This window comes from Ceratosolen solmsi, unplaced genomic scaffold, assembly GCF_000503995.2.
Source record: "Ceratosolen solmsi marchali unplaced genomic scaffold, CerSol_1.0 scaffold6, whole genome shotgun sequence".
Lineage (NCBI taxonomy): Eukaryota > Metazoa > Arthropoda > Insecta > Hymenoptera > Agaonidae > Ceratosolen > Ceratosolen solmsi.
Window position 1 is genome coordinate 4,768,834 of NW_011948414.1, and position 19,301 is coordinate 4,788,134.

Genomic DNA, 19,301 nt, shown 5'->3' on the forward strand with positions numbered 1-19,301 from the left:
GCGCGTGAGGGGGGGGGGGATTGGGCGAGCGGAAAGGGACGTGTGCGCACACATACGAATAGAGACAAATATAAAGAGAATCAGAGAAGCGAAAGTGGCCACGTGAATTTTACGTATTGCCTCTTACCTTGCGAACGTGTCGATAATAATTTAACGTTTGCCATACATCAAAGCTGAAGTGTGTCAAAACTTTTACGAGCGTACCTCGTGGCCCTTTCTTAACTTTCTTTATTCTGACTTACTAATTTTTGTTTTTTTTTTTTTTTTGGTTGTTGTTTTTTTTAGTTCTCTCGTCGTTCTTGAATATTGTTGAACAATATGAACAATGTACAATTCGACGTAAAAAGCAACAATTCGCTGTCATTATTATTTTAAGACTTATCAAGTGCAATTTATTACAAAATCTTGAAAGTAAGTGGGATTATTTAATACCTAATTACATTTGAAAGTATTAAAGTACGTATGATTATGCAAACAAATTGTTGTTTTTCTCTGACTATATATGTTAAAATTAAACCAGAAATTTCGGAATCAACATATTAGAAGAAAAAAAAAATTTTAATGTATATCTTTTGTAAATGCATTAATTATACAAATGATTCTAGCTTGATTTTTAAACATCATTTAATTAATAGAGAAGCAGTAATATAAAAACCTAGATAATGAAACTTTTTAAAGGGGACTATACACAAACCTGTTTTTAAGAAAGCGACAATATCGATTGTCAAGAAACCCGACAAATCGATCGAATTTCAATAACTGGTTTTAATTAAAGAAAAAAAAAGAAAAAAAAAACACTTCACCATAAAGTTTTAAAAGATAAGCTTATACGTTAAGAAATTTTTACGAGGCAACTTTTTCACTATGGTATTTTAAATCTGTCGTGAAATTCTTATACGATTTCACTAATTAAGGTTTTCTTCCATGTGCTTTCTTAATTAGAAAAATGATGATTGAAGGTGAATTTTCGTCAGTATGATATAGAAAAGTATCGGATGGCCGCTTATGTAAATAAGCAATTAAGGTGCATTAAATCCACAATAATTTAAGAGTAAATTTTTCTAAAGGGACTATTCACGAGCGCTTCAATGGCAAAGGATACTACTACTCGTGGGCAGATCCTAGGACAGCTGGTCAGGAGGTCGACTGGCTAACTGGAAGGAATTTCTGTAGACAGCGATGCATGGATCTCGTTTCATTGGAAACGTCAGCCGAGAACGAATTCATCAAGAGCCGCATCGTCCGCAGTAATTATTCAATTATCTCTTATATATTATAGCAAAAGTTTTGTTAAATTAAGTCGAGCGTGTGTTGGCTTTTCATTCGAAAGATAGATAAAATTGAAGAAAGATCAAAAAAATTGAAATTTTATAACGAATGTATTGTTATAGCCTGTTGGAAATTAATGATAATTTAAATATAATGGATTATCATCTTGTAATAAGTAATAATAATAAGCTCGTGATAATTAGCCTTTAGCGATTGTACGTATTTTTCAAATAGTTTATAATGCATAAAATGTGATATTATATTTATTTTCTTTTCATTTAATTTTTTTTTTTTTTTTTTTTTTTTTTTGATTTGTATCTTAGTATTAATACTCAGTTCGTTTCAAGTTTCCTAAAGTAAAAACATGCATTGAAATGATATTGAAAGTTATTGAAATGACTTTGAAAAGTCCGTTTCTTCTTACTAAGCCAATGACAAATAGAGCATTAATTTTAATGTCCTCCCTTATACATCGTGCAATTGTAGACAAAGTCAAGTATATTTGGACTTCCGGGCGCCTCTGCGACTTTAAGGGCTGCGATAGACCCGATCTTCAGCCACTTCAGGTGAACGGATGGTTTTGGACTGCCGAACTTCAAAAACTTGCCCCTACTACTGACCGAAGCCAAAATGATTGGTCCGAAAATGGAGGGTAAATATAACGAACGTGATTTTTCAAATTCTTGCGTGTAAATTCTTCCTTTAAGTTAATTCAGTTAATCAGTTTATAGCTAAATATAATATTAAACGATAAGACGATAAAATAATTAATCACTAGAAAGTATATTAATATTAAAAGGTAAAATATCTGCTTTCAATCGACATTCTAAATACAATCAAAGTACTCATCCTCAATCCATTTATTACAAACGACAATTATAAAACAATTGTAAATGATTAAATTATCAAATTGTTATAAATAAGTAAAGCATAAATATAATATATTTGCAATTACATACAATGTGCATGCAGATTATAGTTTAACATCCTCTGATCGTCTAATCTAATCCTCGATCCACCTAATCCAATGTTATCGACAAAACATTTGCTCTCCACAGTATTGGTAAGCCGCAACCTGACAATCGAGAGGCCATTCAGGGTGGAGCTCCCGAAAATTGTCTCGCCGTATTGAATCAGTTCTACAACGACGGTGTCAACTGGCACGACGTTGCCTGTCATCACAAAAAGCCCTGGGTTTGCGAGGAGAACGACTCACTTTTAAAATACGTGCGCTTCACTAACCCTAACATTCGAGTTTAAATCCAACCAACGTACATATCATTAAAATCCTAAGATTTCCGAAGTAAACTGTTTTACCGGCACCTACTCTCCAATAGTCGACTGTACAATAATAAAACATTAATCGGCCTTCGCTCGTTATTAATTCGTAATGACGAGATCGATTTACGACGTATGATCTAAATAAGGTGAAGTATTAAGAATATTCTATAATAATATTAAACGCATGGATAAATCATGGACTCGGATACATTTGAATATTTATCAATAATCATACAATACACATATGTTAAGGAAAGGTGGATGTTCGGAGATCTTTGAGTTTGTGGTTTATATTACCACATTTTTTCCTCTTGCCTTAGTTTTTCGAGGCAATATTTTGTAAACCGCCATAAACGTGACGCACGACTGAATAGACACGTATCAATTATTTATTTCTACATTGATAAAAATCCCTTCTCTTAGTGAAGCGACAATAATCGAGATTAAATGAAGAGTATTTATATTGAATGTGTGTTATGGTTTTATATTAACTATTCTATTTTATATATATATATATATATATATATATATATATATATATATATATATATATTGTTTCCATCCTGCAAAAATATATCTTAAAAATGATGATAAATTGTATGAAGTGAAAATGTCTTTCTTTACAAGAAAAATGATTATTGAACATTGATAAAAAATTTGTGCAAACTAAAGCTTATTTATTTCTTTCCTTCTACCATAATAATATGATAACCAAATTTCGTTTTGACCGGTGGATCTGTATAAACTGGCGAACCGATACTAGATATTGGTAATGCAAAAGCTGCTTCTTGAAATGGACCGACCATGGAACCTCGTGTCATCCACCCAAGATCGCCCTACATGTAACATTACAATATTAAATTTAAATGCCTTGCATGTAATTCAATAGCAATTACGCATATAATAAGAAAACAATAAGTTAAAAATATTATTTAAAGTATATAAAGTAATTTAAAAATTCTTTTACATAAAGAAGCAATATCTTGTAAAGAATTAAATATTACATATTCATTAGCTTACAAATGTAAATAAAAATCCATATTTACGCAACAAATTTACTTAATAATCAGAATATTTAATATGTACGCATAAAAGGTTTATACAAAATACAATTAAGAATATGTATTTATCTGTATTATTAAAGATACAGGTTTGTACTGTTGTTATTATTTGTTAAAAATGAGTGTAGAAATTTTATTTCATACATAAATTACCATTTAATAATTAAGTTTAATTGACTTACACCGGATCTTGCTTTGTCTTCGCTGTAAGTTGTGGCTACCTCGTTAAATTTCTGTCCAGATTTTAATTTTTCCATAGCTTCGAGAACTTTAGATTGTTTTTCACAAAGTATATGTCGAACCTAAAACTTTGCAACTATAAAAACAAAAAAAAAAAAAACACGCACACAAACATGTTTTAAGAATAAATTTAATTTATATGAAAACCTTAATAGCAGTTCCGCCTTTCTTATCTTCTTTTCCTTTTTCTTCGTTATTTGCATTACCTTTTGATTTTCCAGCTTTCCCACTACCACCAGCTTTTTTTGGAGCCATTATTTTAACAAAAGTATCAAATATTAATACAGATTTTTATTTTATTTTATTTTATTTTAATATCAAGATCACTTTTAAAGGTTATGTTTTCTTATTTATTTTGGTGATGAACATACTCACGAATGTACTTGGCACGCTTTGAAAATTTTTTAATTTAAAACTTTTAAAACATCGAATCAGCGAAGATTTTATTAGAATGAAATGTAGGTTCAGACGAAGGCAAACATGATTTTAAAATCATATAAGACTTTGAACTAATTTTGTAATATAAATTACAGTTCTTTAATATCATTTAATCGTCGTAAATCGTAATTACACACTTTATACATACAAATATATTTAGGCATAAAAAACTTAAATCTTAATTCTATAACGATAGTAGAAGATTAATATAATTCTTCTTACTGATTACTATTTTATATACGTAACATTATAATTCATCGATATATTATTGAAATTTTAATGGATACATAAAGATTAAAATAATTTTAACTGAACCGTAACGATGCACGCAACGCGCAAAATGAAAATTCTATGCTCCAATAATATAATATATGATAAAAGATAATAAACAATAACTTAATCATTAATATTTTCAAGAAATTTAATGAAAAGTTAGATAATATTGTATATTTATAATAATGACCTTTTATCATTTAAAAGTCTGTTAATTTTTTATTTTTCTGCTAAAAACATAGAAAACATTACTATATTTCTATCACACTTATATAACGAATTACTTTAATTTGGATAAATTAATCAAATAATGAAACGCTATTACGTTTATTTTCGTAATTTAAAACAATTTAAAAAATATTATAATTTGTAATAATATTATCATAATAAATAAAACAATATTATAAGAATTTCGTTTAATTTTACTTCGTTGTCGTAAAAAAAAAAAAAAAAAAAAAAAAAAAAAAAATGAAACTTTATTTATGGAATATTTCATAACATTGATATAATTTTACATTGAGATATTATATGAACTTATATGAATATCTTCAATACTTTTTAACACATACAGAAATTAATGTTAATACATCGTCTAAGGTAGTGCAAGATTCAATGTAATATTATTATTAACACTCATCCCTGAATATAACAAATAGTTGTTCATTTATTATTTGATTAATAAAAAAAGAAAAAAGAAAGAAAAAACATCATTTATATATTAAATTTTTTTTTGACGGAATAAATTGAGCAGGAAAGCTTAAATAATGAAACGAGAACAATGACAATACTCAATGTTAAAATAAAACTAATATTTAATAAGTCTTCTATAAAAATCGTGTGCAAATCTTATAGATTGGCTGTCAATTAAATCTCAAGATCGGTAAATAAATATCTAACAATGAAATTAGAATTTTAACATTTCGTACAATCGCAACTTATTTATTCATTAAAAATATATACTTTGAGAAGGGTCAATGATTTGAAAATTGATACGATAATTTATAAAATTTATTTCAATGCAGGCAAATTTTACAGTATAATTAGTTTTATAATCAAAATTAGGATTGAAAATTCCTACAAAAAGTAGTTTTATTTTAAATAAATCTTCTTAAGATATATGAAAAAAAAAAAAAAAAAAAAAAAAAAAAAAAATGTTTATATACAAATTTATTAACTCTATGTTGGCAAATTATTTCGATCTTTTACTTATTATGTTAAGATCATTCCAATACAAGTAATAATGAAATTATAATTTTGTACACATTAACAGATATCTTTTTTTTTATATTTAATTGTAAATTATCTTCTTGTGTTTAATTCATCACCATTTGATTTTATAAAGTCTTTGACTAGTTCGTGATATATGGATTGAAAATTAATTCACTTAAATAAAAGTCAGTACATTAAATATATCTTTTCATTTAAATTTTAGTACGCATATATCTCTAGCTATTAACAAGGAAGTCAATAAACATGTAATGCCCGCCAGTATGTAGAAGTAATTAATGCATCTTACATTTTGTAATTGAAAATTGTAGCAATTTTCCATTTGATTTCTTTTAAAATTATTTTTGTTTATTTCTTTTTCGAAAATTATATATAAACTAAAATAAATAAAAAAAAATATATATATAATTAGAAATTTATGTAATTGTCAATAATAGTTATTGAGAATTTTTGATACTTACGCTAGTGACATTTGTCTCTTTTACTTTTTGTAACGAACGCCTGTAAAATGGAAAGAATATCAGAATGAAATAATTAATATCTACTTTTATAATATTTTTAACAACTTACTTCTGTGCACCCTTTGGCTTAATAGATTTAATTAATGAACCAGGAGACGACACCAATGAATTAGATTTTAAAACAAGTGTATTCTTAATTGGGAAAGCATTATTTGAATTTGCAGAAAAATTATTATCATTATTATTATTACAAGTATTATTTAAAATTATTAATGATTTGTCTTCGATTGTCTTGCTTACTTTCTCTTTGTTCTGCTGCAACAGTGTTTTTAAGTTTGTGTTCTGAAATAATTAAAGCTAATTACTATTAATAATTAATTATTATTAATAATTATGTAAAAATATCATTAAAGTATAACAACATGTTGCTTAATACGTATGTCTAACAAATTTATACTAAACATTTAAAAAATCATTTATTTAGTACATATTAAACGGCATATTATAATGCATTGAACAATGTTTCATTTATATTAAATAGAGTAATGAATAATATATTCTTTAAAGATTTTTTTTATCGTTAACTAACAATTCTATTTAAATATTATAAGAGATTGATTAAAAGCGTATTGAAATTGGTAACAAATTAATCAAAAATTTAAAAAATATTCTCCCATTTTGTCACTAAGTTTTATATCCGATCTTTTACATATCAATAATAAAATGTTATATGTGTACACGTTTCAAAATAATAAACAAATTTGTGTAAATTGTTAATAATACCTGTTGTTAATAATTTAAGCAAGATAAATTTAAAAGTCTTTCATAAACTTGAGAATGAAATTTGAAATACAGATTTAAACATACATATATTATTTTAGTTATAGTTTATTTTATTATATGTTTTTTTTTTTTTTTTTTTGTATATGTAATTATATAATCAATATCAGAATAACTATGTAATAAATTTAAATGTATTAAATTGTTATATTAGGAATAATTAGGAATTGTATTAGAAAAATTTCTATTGTGATTTTCTCAATCATCTATTATTAAAAAAAAAATTATTAATTTATTATTTTCCACGTATGAATTGAAAATGGCCTCTGATACAATAATCAAAATCTATAAAACAAAAAATGAATGTATAATGATTCAATAGAATATATTATTTAACCATTGATTTTTAAATGAAAAATGCTACTTTGTACAGTGTTATATACATAAATGCTAAGAATTAAAATTATAATTCTTTAGTTATACATTTTTATATGAAAAATAATGTACAATACAATTATGTATAATTGATAAAATGTAATATTAAATTGTTTTTAATTTGTTATTTAATATACATGCTTGAAAATGCATATGTTGTTGATATACAATATTTGCAAATGTTTCCGAAAATATATTATAGAAAATCCTGACATTCTTGTAAATATGACTATGATGTTATTAAATGCATAGAAGATAATTATCAAATAAAAAAATATAAAGCGCAACTTATTTTCTTATGTACGTCATTAATTTATTATTAAAAGCTTAAAATATGTATTGAATAATTATATAAACACGTCCGCGCATATACATGCATTATATATATATATATATATATATATATATATATATATGTATATATTATTGTAAATAGTAAATTGCAGGAAAATAAAAATACCTCAAATCTTAATGATTCCAATTCTTTGTCCTTTATATTTATTAGCTCTTCCTTTACTTCATTTTCTATTTCTAATAAGCTTAGTGACTCAATGTTTTTTCTGAGTTCTATTAAATTACAAAGTTTTTATTGATATTTTTAATATTTTAGAGTAATATCATTTATTTGCTATTGCGTTAAAGAATAAGCTTTACCTTTTTGAAGTCTTGATATTAAAAAGTTTTTTTCTTGATCACGAGAAATTGCTTTCATTGTAAAGCTGAGTAATGTATTTACTGAAAAAATTTATCAAACAAAGTAATAATTTTGTAAAATTATAGATGAAAAGAATAAATCCTTGTTGTTTTGTACCTTTTTTCTGAGCCTTTTTCTCTAATATTCGATTAAAATCCGTAACCATTCTACTGACATTTGAATTTTCCGAACTTATATTCATGTCGAATTATAAATTATAAAAATGAAACTAAAGACGATAAATTAATGAGAATTTTAAAGAATTATTAATTAACGGTGGGCAAATAAAAATCCTGCACTATTAAAAATTCGTATTATCATAAATTAAACGTCTTTATTAATTCATAATAATGTTAAAAGCTCTTTTCTTAAATAAATGTCCTAAATGTATTTCGAAATGTATTCACGAACTAAATTTTCAACGGTCTTTGCTTTAATAGCCGATTCCTTTCCTATTTATTCTTCATGAGTAATACAAAGGATAAAAGACAAGGATTATTTCAAAGAATAGATAATATATTATAAAAACGAGCGTAATAAAGTGATATTCGGTGTAGATAAACAGACGATGTTGTCTTAATAAATAATATGGGTGTCAATCAGTTAAGAAACTTCCAAATCATTCCGTTAATAATCCAAATGATTTGTAAACACAAAATCAAAACACCGGCCTATGATTTTCGTGCTGCCACAAGGAAAATCTGCCAAAATATAGTACTACAAGGCATTTGCTATAGGTGACACGCGGCGCAAACACTGCGTTTTATATCCCCTATGAAAATGTATGGGACGTTAATTGACGGTCAATGATCCTGAATATTCTGTGTCAATGCCGGTCAATTAAAATTTTCATATATGCTGCGAAATCAGCATTTTACTTATATTATCTTCCTTGCTTTATTTTTTTCTACATTGCCACTTTGCATTTTGACGCATAACATCAGCGGGCTCTCTTATTATTTTTCACGCTGATTTCAAAATTGGCAATTGATCTCGGTAACATTGTTATTATTCAATAAGAGCGTTCGCTATAATAAAACCAATATGTGCAATGATTTCATAATTATCTTCGACAATTTCAATGTACTTAGTAATTTATCGTGATTGTGACTGTCAATTTACACGAAACTCAACACGCAAACGCATAATCAATCGCATTAATTGTATATTTGCATGTACAAATTAATACCTACGACACCCTTGCAATTGTGGTAAATGTAAAAGATTCGTGCAATGTACATGCAAGCGCCGGTGTGCAAAATCGTATGTAATTGTCCTTTGAAATAAATATGCGTGCATCCAAGGAGATAGGTGATATCTTTTATAAGTACATGGATTTCATGTAATATCACTCGCTGATCACTCGTTGCAATTAACTCTACGACAATATTTTGCACCTCGCTTCATAAAGAAGCATAAATAAAAGATAAGAAGACATTTAAATCTACATATATTAATTGCATATATTAAAATAAATAAATATATAATATATGTGTATGAATATGCATGCGCATGTATTCTTATAATTTAAGATATAAGGTTTATATATATATATATATATATATATATATATATGGATATCCATTTGAATATAGAAGCGCATGTATAAATATATATATATATATATATATATATACATGTGCGTATAAATATACACGCTCGCCTATAGCACGGATGCACACACGCATTTATGATTTATATACATTGTGATACTCGCATATATATATATATATATATATATATATATATATATATATGTATATATAAATATAAATATATCTATGCACACGAACACATACGCATATGTATATACCTTCAGATTTAAAGAAGAAGGAAGGTGCACCAGTGACGATCTTTCGACAAAGACTGAATAAAATACGAAAAATAAGAGAGCAGACGCGACGTGTGCGCGTATTAGGGTGTGTGAATAAAAACGTGACGAGAGAGATTAATAGAATCTCTTAATTTTGTAAAATTGAATAAGAGGGTTAGGCCGTTACATTCACATTTGCACTTGTAAAAAAGCTTAAAATTACGCACACAGTCATAAAAATGCAGAAAGGGAATAAATGAGGTTAGGACAGAAAGAAAAGACGGGAACAGCCACAAGAAAAGCAAGAAAGAAGGAGAGTTAAAGAGGAACGTATAGGAGATAATCAAGGAGGGAGAGAGAAAGGTTAAAACGCCTCTCTGAAATCCCTTATAATTGTCTGTATGCTTTGTTTTAATAAAAAACGAGAGAGAGAGAGAGAGCGACAGATTCTTTGAGAATTAGAAATTAAAGGAAGTTAAAAAAACTGAAGTATCAAAACTCTATTAAAATTTACAAAACATCAACAAATACATTAAAATTGATTTATTTATTTTTTAATTTGTATAAAATCATTTGGAAGCTGTAGAAATAAAGAGAAATATAAAATATATTGAACATAGAAATAAATCAGCTTACATCTTTAAAAACGGTTAAGAATAAATATATATATATATATCCAAAGATCATATAAGATTAAATGCATATTGGTTAGAAAAAACCAATCAGAAGACGACTGCTGTTAAATTAGTTAAAATAGGGGAGAAGTTTTAAGTACTGAAATACGTTCCCGCAGCCGGGCAATGAGTTCTTATGTCCAGGTTGGGTAGAACACAGATTCTGGCTACGAATTACAGCCATCATCGTCGACATCAACAATCAAGTGGTTCGAGTCAACAAGAACTGCAGAACCAGGTGGAAGCTTGTAGTGTAGTTACAAAGTGGCCTAAGTACAATTTTACAGAACGAGAAAGTGTAGATAACACTATGACAGATACAGCTGCTACATCTCCAGGGAATGGCACACAAACCAAAAGGGCAAACTTTTCTTTAGCTGTTGCCAATCCTAATGGAGTCAATAAAATAACACAAAGCTTAGCCACGGGTAAACCAGGCACTGCTAAAAAACTTATTATTAAAAACTTTAAAGGTACGAGTTAATCATTTTTATAGTTTTTTTTTTTTAATAATTTTATCTTATTTCTATTGGTATTTAATTTATAACTTTGTAGCTGTTAGCATTTCAAAGAAATTCTTAGTTTTAAATATATTAGTATAAAGAAATATATATATTATATGTTATATATAAAGTTGATAAATTTTATATATTACAGTTAATCTTACGAGATGTCTTTGAACATTTGAAATTTTAATAAAAAGTATCAAACCTTCAAAACTTATATATAAAATAAACTCTATTCTTTTAGATTTGAAGCCTAATTATATTACATTGATTAAATTGTATTTTTATAATACAAAATTTAAAGTTAATATTTTTTACATAAAATTTTTTATTAATATAAATTTACTTTAAACATACAAATGTAAGATTTATTATCAGTGTATCAAAAGATGAAATATGTAACCAAATTATTGTATCTGTTAATTTTTCTTATTATTATATAAGAATAATACATTATTTTTAAATATTATATGAAAAAAAGTATATCTTTAATTAAAATTGATTATATATTTACTAAAGATTTTTATATTTTTTTTAACAGTTAGATAAAGATCGAATCAATATGCAATATATCAATGTCACGCATAAAATAACTATTTAAATCAATACAATTGGATTGTTTATATTAATACTAAAAATAAATGAAAAATTATACTATTGTTTCAATTAATTTAGTATGTGTATATGTGTGTATGTGTCCTGCACACATAATCTTCATATAAATTATATCATTAGCAAGTTTATAAAATTTATAAAATTATAAATTGTAAAAAAATAATTATTAAATCTATTAGCAAAGTTATTTTTTTAACATTATTGTCGAAAAACATACTGATACTTTTTGTTTTAATTTGGATACTTATTACATTCTTTACTTTTTTCATACTGTAATTACCACAAAATTACTTATATATTTTTATGTGATTTACAGATAAGCCAAAGCTTCCTGAGAACTATCAAGAAGAAACATGGGAGAAGCTTAGAGAAGCAGTAGTTGCAATACAAACTAGTAAAAGCATACGTTATTCATTGGAAGAATTATACAAAGCTGTAGAAAATATGTGCAGTCATAAAATGGCTTCGACACTTTATAGCAATCTAACGGTGCTAGTGGAAACTCATGTTAAGGCTAATATTGAGCAATTTTTAGCAGAGTCAATGGACAGACACATTTTTTTAAAAAAAATGAATGAATGTTGGCAATCACATTGTAGACAGATGATAATGATTCGCAGTATATTTCTATATCTAGACAGAACTTACGTCCTTCAAAATCCTAGTATTTCATCTATCTGGTAAAATTAACTTTTATAATAATCAAATATAAAAATACTCATTTAGCTAAAAGTAAATTTAATATCAACAAATCTAATATTTAATATTGTATTTGTGTATTAAGATTTCATTTAAATATTATAATTTTCAAAAAAAAATCATTATTTTATAAAGAGAAGATTCCGTCTATAGAAAGTCACAGACAAAAATAATATATTATAATCTTATATAAAAATTATTTGATGCCTTTGTGATTATTTTAAGACATTTATGCTTCTCCATTATTCAAATTTCTTTAATTTATTCTATTAAACTTATTTAAAAAATTACTAATATATTTTATGAGCATATATTATGCTGAATGTGGATTTTTCATATTAAGTCTTATTCCATATATTTTAAATTATATTTATAAACAAAACTAAGTATTAATTTCAAAGCTCTTGTATGTAATAATAGTTTATATCCAAATTATAAAATTTTAGAATATCAAAGTAATTTTATTTTATAATATTAGATAAATTTTTTCAATTAAATTTTTAAAATATAAAATATATCTATATTGTACCATAATAAACGTATGCATTTTTCCTTTTACTACTTTTAATAATTAGATTAAAACATAACTATTTACTTCGATATTGTATATAACTGATTCGATTAATTTTGTTAATTTTATTTATTTTATCTCATTTTTATTTAAACGTGTGATTTCCCTTTTTTAAAATTTTCATAATTAATAAAAAAGACGCGCGTGTGTGTAGATTCGCTCATTTATGCTTGAAATTTACATTAGTAAATAAATTAATGTTTCTTTCAGGGATATGGGCCTGTACCTCTTTAGATTGCATATCGTACTGAATAATTTAGTGCAAACACGTACTGTAGAGGGTTTGCTGATGCTGATTGAAAAGGAACGGCAAGGAGATACTGTTGATCGAACTCTTCTCAAATCCCTTCTGCGAATGCTCTCTGACTTGCAGATTTATCAAGATGCTTTTGAGTCCAAATTTCTCATTGCTACTGAGAGGCTTTATGCTGCTGAAGGTCAAAGACTTATGCAGGAACACTATGTACCCGAGTATTTAGCACACGTTGATAAACGTCTTCAGGAAGAGAATGAAAGACTATTACATTATCTTGATACTTCTACTAAGTACGATATTTTTTTTTTATATTCAAAGTTCATTAACAATTTAAATAGTTTGGCAATAGTGTTACTTATGTACACTTAATGAAATAATTCGGATAGCCACTGAAGTTTTCATTATAAAATTGAAAATCTTAAATTAAAAATGTATATTCGTGTGGAATGATCATAAATTTTTTTTTAAAGATAATTTATACTGCCAACGTCTTAATGTCTTGATGATATATATTTAAAATAATATAATAATATGTAAATGTTTCAGGTGGTCATTAATACATACTGTAGAAAAACAATTGTTATCAGAGCATGTCAGTAGTATTTTACAAAAAGGACTAAGTGGATTATTGGACGAAAATAGAATAAGTGACTTGTCCTTACTTTATAATTTATATAGTCGTATAAAGAATGGCTTAGTGGAGCTCTGTTTAAATTTTAATTGTTATATTAAAGTAAGTACTTTCGTTATCTAATTTATAGTAAATGTAACAAAGTATTTTTCATCTTTATTCTCATGACTGTTTTATGAATAATCATTTTTATCATTATAATAAATGTTATTTATATTTCTTTAAAATATCGATTAAGATAAATTATGTTTAGTTAAAATATTTTTAAGTTAAAATATTTCAATTAAATGCAATGTTTAATATTTTTTAATATGAGAATAATTTAAAGGACAAACGTCGCTAAATAGGTATTCGATTAACTGTCTTGTAATGTTACATTATACCTTCCTTCAGTTCACATGTAATTTTATTATAAATGTTATTAATTATTAATTAAATTTAATAGAAAAGTATTACATAGTGCTCCTAACTGTTAATACATTTACATAATATAGACTAATATTTGTGTTTTCTATAAAATGTTATCTTTATAAAGAATGACACATTATGTAATAAATTTTCTTATAAATATTTGTAAAAAATAAAAATATATTCTGTTAATTATGAAAATGATTAATTATGAGTAAACATGTTACATATTGTATTTTCTATAAAAAGAATGAAAAATCTTTGTAAAATTTATATAATCAACGTATTTCCCTATCGATAATTATTTAACAAATATTTTTAAAGCAAGATTTTCTGTTTTATATTGGTGAAATATACTTAAAATCAATGTAGTATTCTTAAACATTTTCATCTGCTTTCTATTTCGTTATAAATCTATTATTTATCGTTAAAAAATATTTCTATTAAAAAAGTATAATATTTTAATTAAGTAATATTATAAACTATTAAGGCTATAAATTAATTAACCATTAACATTAACTTTTATTGTTATAAAAAATCAATAATTAAATAATAATAAATAAAAATAAACTATATATAATAAATTGTTATATTATTTATAATAAAACATTGCTTTAAATGAATATTATAAAATAAGCAAATATTTTTCTTATAATGAAATAGTAATTAACAATGATAAGCCAGATTTCAAGCTTTTATATGAGTAAATTACCTAAGTATCTGCAAGTAGGGCTAAGCCAATCATTAAAAATTCGAAATTTGTTGATAAGTATAGCTAGAAACGCTTAAAAGATTATCAATTTATTAAATGTATTTTATGTATTGATGAAAATTTACTATTCAAATAAACTTATAATAATTTAATAGTATATTTTGAAACTTGAATAGTAATATTGATCTCTTGGCAATTGATTAAATTTTTTAATGACAATAGTTTGTAATTAATCTGTAAAATAGCACGTATAAAAATTAAATTTATCATATTTTAGAATAATTTTTTTTTTTTATTTATGAATAGAAAAGAGGTAAAACAATAGTCATAGATCCAGAGAAAGATAAAACCATGGTACAAGAACTCCTAGATTTTAAAGATAAAATGGACAATATTGTCAACACGTGCTTTCATAGAAATGAAAAGTTTGCCAATAGTTTGAAGGAAGCTTTTGAAGCTTTCATTAATCAAAGAGCAAATAAGCCAGCTGAACTAATAGGTATAGTGTCATTTTTACATTCTTCTACCATCATAAAACAATTATTTAAATTTTTAAAAGGACTATTTTGCATTTCACAATATTTCGAAGCACCTTTCTAAAGGTACACGTGACAGTTTGCGTTTTATTTTTACAAATATAATGTAAATATAATATCGCGTCAATTAAAAAGGGGGCATTTTCATAAATACTCTCTTATCGCTTAAATACATATCAATGATAAATTTAAATAAATTAAGCTAATTAAATTTTGAGTTTAATAATAATTGTTTGCATTTAAATTGCAATATTAATAATCCACAGCGAAATTTGTCGATTGTAAATTGCGAGCTGGCAACAAAGAAGCTACAGAAGAGGAGCTGGAACGCCTTCTCGACAAAATTATGGTTCTATTTCGTTTCATTCACGGCAAGGATGTGTTCGAGGCGTTCTATAAAAAGGATCTAGCGAAACGGCTTTTGGTCGGGAAATCCGCTTCCGTAGACGCGGAAAAGTCTATGCTCTCAAAATTAAAGCCGGAATGAGGGGGCGGCTTCACCGGACAGAGCAGGTATGTTCAAAGACATGGAGCTAAGCAAGGACATAAATATTGCGTTTAAGCAATACTCTGGCAACCTTCAGAGTGAACTCATAGCGAGTAATCTCGATTTGACCGTCTCGATACTCACAATGGGCTATTGGCCGACGTATCCGGTGATGGAAGTTACCTTGCCCCCAGAGATGGTCCAATATCAAGATATCTTCAACAAGTTTTACCTGGGTAAACATAGCGGCAGGAAGCTGCAGTGGCAGCCGACCCTTGGCCATTGCGTACTCAAGGCTTGGTTTAATCAGGTGAGGGATCCACGATACCCTCTTACCGTATTCTTCGGAAGAATTGCTCATAATTTGATAAATTCTTAAGAAACTTGAATTAACTTTATCGTTCCTTGAATTCTATGCATAAAATATTTATGGCCATTGAATACGGATAGATTTTAAAAAATGAGCGGTTAATTCTTTACGAGCCAGTCCTATCATTTAATTTATTCAATGTTTGATAATTTTATTTCTTTCTTTTTTTAAAAATTTATTTATTTATTTATTTATCTATTATTTTTTCTAAATAGAAAATTCTTTTATTTTCGACACAACACATATGTATTCATAATTGGAAAACGCTTTTACAGGGTAACAAAGAATTGCAGGTTTCATTATTCCAAGCATTAGTTTTAATTCTCTTTAACGAAGTGGACAATTTATCCTTTGAAGAGATTAAGGCTGCAACGAATATCGAAGATGGTGAGCTTAGAAGGACACTGCAGTCGTTAGCTTGCGGCAAAGCTCGAGTTCTTCAAAAAAATCCCAAAGGAAGAGATATTGCCGATAATGACAGATTTATTTTCAATGCCGATTTCACCAATAAACTTTTCAGAATAAAGATCAATCAAATACAAATGAAGGAAACGGTGAGTTTTATATGAATTTCTTTATTTAAAAATCATTTATTTACAAAGGAATTTATAAGATTACGTAAATACGTGCAATTGTATGTTATTCATTTAAATGTTATACGAATAATATTATCAATTATGCGTGCGTTTCAATTAATTATCGATTAAAGGCTAATATTAAAGAGTACATGGCGTAATGCACTTTTCTGAATATAATAGAATATTTTTTTATTATTTATTCATTAGAACGAGGAACAAAAAGCAACAGAAGAACGAGTCTATCAAGATAGACAGTATCAAATAGATGCAGCAATCGTCAGAATTATGAAAATGCGAAAAACTTTAACACATAATCTTCTTATAAGTGAATTGTACAATCAACTTAAGTTCCCAGTTAAGGTATGTACTTTTTTTTTTTTAATTTTTTTTTTAAGTAAACGTAAACAAATAAATTAGAGTTTATGCTTTGATAATAATAGTTGAAGTTCGGCAAATATGTTTTAAAATTAAAAATGTCAATTCAATTATTCAAATGATATAAAAAAAGCCTTTTTGCATATGTAATTACGCAATATAACAATACAACATATGCAATTATTTTCAATTAATGTTAAATTTCCTTAGTAATTTTTTAGTTTAAAAAATAAATTTGATTAGATATTATTGTCTTGAATGTGTGCAATACGTAATTTATGTTTCAGCCCGCCGATCTGAAAAAGCGAATAGAATCGTTGATTGATCGAGACTATATGGAAAGAGATAAGGACAATGCAAATCAATATAATTACGTTGCGTAACCTCGTCATATAAATGCCAAAGCTATAACATATTGGGCCGTGGTGAGAGTATTTAGTAAAAAATAAAAAAATAACAAAAAAAAATTAAATTAAATAGCATTCAAAATTTGAGAAAAAAAGCACAAGAAAGAAAATAATAAACTAATTTTAGTGGTGTTTGTGAGCGTGTATGTGTAAACTAAAAAGAAAAGAACAATAATACGTTCGATAGGAAGCAATACATAATAAGAGCGTTAAACTTTTTATCTGGAGTAACTGATTTCTGAATCTCTGAAAGCATCGATTTACCATAAGCCTTTATTTTATATACTTATAAATTTAATCAATAGTAAAAATAAAACTATTTCACCGTTAAATTAATGCATGAATAATAGTATATTAGCCTTAATTATTTGTTACTTGTTTAAATTCTATTTTTCTTTTTTTATGAATTCAATTTTTTTACTTTTAAATTTAATTATTCATTATTTTAATAAATATACATTTTACCAATCTTTTATACAATTAATAATATTATTTATAAAAGTTTTAATTCATTTTTTTTTTTTTTTTTTGGGAAAATTTAATTTCATTTTTAAAAAATGACATATAATTTTTCGCAAGATGTACAATTAAAAGGGATTAAAGTTACTAATAAATTAATTTATATGAAAGAGGGTTGGATAAATATAATAATGTTAATTATAAATTATAATAAATACATAATAAAGTGATCGAACTGCTAAAATGGAGATACTGAAACAGTCTCTAAAACGTTCTCGAAATACTTTGCATATTATATCTGTGTATATATAAATATGTATATACGTATGTGTATATATATATATATATATACACACACACACACAGACACACACATGTATACGTATAGTATAAAAGAAGAAATGATTGCATTGCGATATACTATCGGAGCTGCTTTTTTACTGAGTTATTCGTTTTTTAATAAAAATATAATAATAAAATAAAAAAAAAATAAAAATAATAAAAATACAAGAGCTAAATAAATTTTTTGTAAAATTCGATGGAGGAAAGAAGTTGCTGTATGGAAAAATTGTGAAGATGTAAAAGCTTTGCACGTCGTTATAAACGTTTATGAGCAAAGCCTTGCAATTAATAGAGTAATTATTTTTTTTCTTGATAAATAACTCAATCAAGAATAATAATAATGTATTTATCTTATGTACAAAACAACTTGCTTCTTCGATTTTTTCAGATTTTTTAAGTTTTTGGTTTTAGTTTACAAGGCTGTGCCATGTAAATGATAATTATTTGTATAAAAAATAAAGAAAAGAAAATTAGAAAAAATCGTTTGGCAATTGTAGAGCATCGGGTTCCGATGTTAATTTCTAGCATTACTTTTTTTATTTTTATTTTAATTAGTAATCTTTTGTGCGATTTATAATATAATTTAAAAACTTAAAATATGAAAAAAACGATTTGTATAAAAAATGTATCCGTTGTTTTTTTTTTTTATTTTTTTTTTTTTTGTGAATAATCAAGAAAGTAAAGAAGAAAATAGAAAATTACC

The 19,301-nt window shown here is 25.8% G+C and overlaps 4 protein-coding genes across 4 annotated transcripts in view; 2 read left to right on the forward strand and 2 right to left on the reverse strand.

The window, feature by feature from the left end:
• The window catches only part of LOC105367862 (uncharacterized), a 9,608-nt gene extending 6,976 nt beyond the window's left edge, over window positions 1–2,632 (forward strand). The window contains exons 3-5 of the mRNA XM_011506693.1: window positions 1,068–1,247; window positions 1,756–1,921; window positions 2,328–2,632. Of these exons, the coding sequence (XP_011504995.1) occupies window positions 1,068–1,247; window positions 1,756–1,921; window positions 2,328–2,529 (548 nt within the window). The 3' untranslated portion in view covers window positions 2,530–2,632. The remainder of the gene's footprint in view (window positions 1–1,067; window positions 1,248–1,755; window positions 1,922–2,327) is intronic.
• Window positions 2,633–3,098: 466 nt separating this feature from the next.
• LOC105367863 (peptidyl-prolyl cis-trans isomerase NIMA-interacting 4) lies at window positions 3,099–4,257 on the reverse strand. The gene is made up of 3 exons (XM_011506696.1): window positions 3,999–4,257; window positions 3,794–3,913; window positions 3,099–3,386 (listed from the first exon to the last, which is right to left on the reverse strand). Exons 1-3 carry the CDS (start codon window positions 4,104–4,106, stop codon window positions 3,228–3,230), a joined length of 387 nt encoding a protein of 128 aa, XP_011504998.1. The 5' UTR covers window positions 4,107–4,257; the 3' UTR covers window positions 3,099–3,227.
• A 1,969-nt stretch (window positions 4,258–6,226) lies between these two features.
• On the reverse strand, window positions 6,227–8,368 carry LOC105368373 (FNIP repeat-containing protein DDB_G0290617-like). Its single transcript, XM_011507380.1, has 5 exons — window positions 8,277–8,368; window positions 8,120–8,200; window positions 7,926–8,032; window positions 6,360–6,592; window positions 6,227–6,290 (listed from the first exon to the last, which is right to left on the reverse strand). Exons 1-5 carry the CDS (start codon window positions 8,359–8,361, stop codon window positions 6,227–6,229), a joined length of 570 nt encoding a protein of 189 aa, XP_011505682.1. The 5' UTR covers window positions 8,362–8,368.
• Window positions 8,369–10,560: 2,192 nt separating this feature from the next.
• On the forward strand, window positions 10,561–18,088 carry Cul4 (cullin 4). The gene is given in 10 exon segments (XM_011506697.1): window positions 10,561–11,119; window positions 12,084–12,447; window positions 13,248–13,583; window positions 13,840–14,026; window positions 15,351–15,543; window positions 15,847–16,087; window positions 16,089–16,377; window positions 16,713–16,991; window positions 17,223–17,375; window positions 17,678–18,088. Coding segments are annotated over 10 exon segments (2,475 nt in total). The 5' UTR covers window positions 10,561–10,782; the 3' UTR covers window positions 17,774–18,088.
• Window positions 18,089–19,301: the final 1,213 nt, after the last annotated feature.

What these genes read in the sequence shown, in the direction of transcription:
- LOC105367863 (XM_011506696.1), bottom strand. Translation starts at nt 4,106, where the DNA reads ATGGCTCCAAAAAAAGCTGGTGGTAGTGGGAAAGCTGGAAAATCAAAA. An exon ending in AAGGCGGAACTGCTATTAAG is followed by an intron (nt 3,914 to 3,998) that starts GTTTTCATATAA and finishes GCAAAGTTTTAG; the next exon opens with GTTCGACATATACTTTGTGA. An exon ending in AAGACAAAGCAAGATCCGGT is followed by an intron (nt 3,387 to 3,793) that starts GTAAGTCAATTA and finishes TGTTACATGTAG; the next exon opens with GGCGATCTTGGGTGGATGAC.
- LOC105368373 (XM_011507380.1), bottom strand. Translation starts at nt 8,361, where the DNA reads ATGAATATAAGTTCGGAAAATTCAAATGTCAGTAGAATGGTTACGGAT. An exon ending in GAAAAAGGCTCAGAAAAAAG is followed by an intron (nt 8,201 to 8,276) that starts GTACAAAACAAC and finishes AAATTTTTTCAG; the next exon opens with TAAATACATTACTCAGCTTT. An exon ending in TGGAATCATTAAGATTTGAG is followed by an intron (nt 6,593 to 7,925) that starts GTATTTTTATTT and finishes TAATTATTTCAG; the next exon opens with AACACAAACTTAAAAACACT.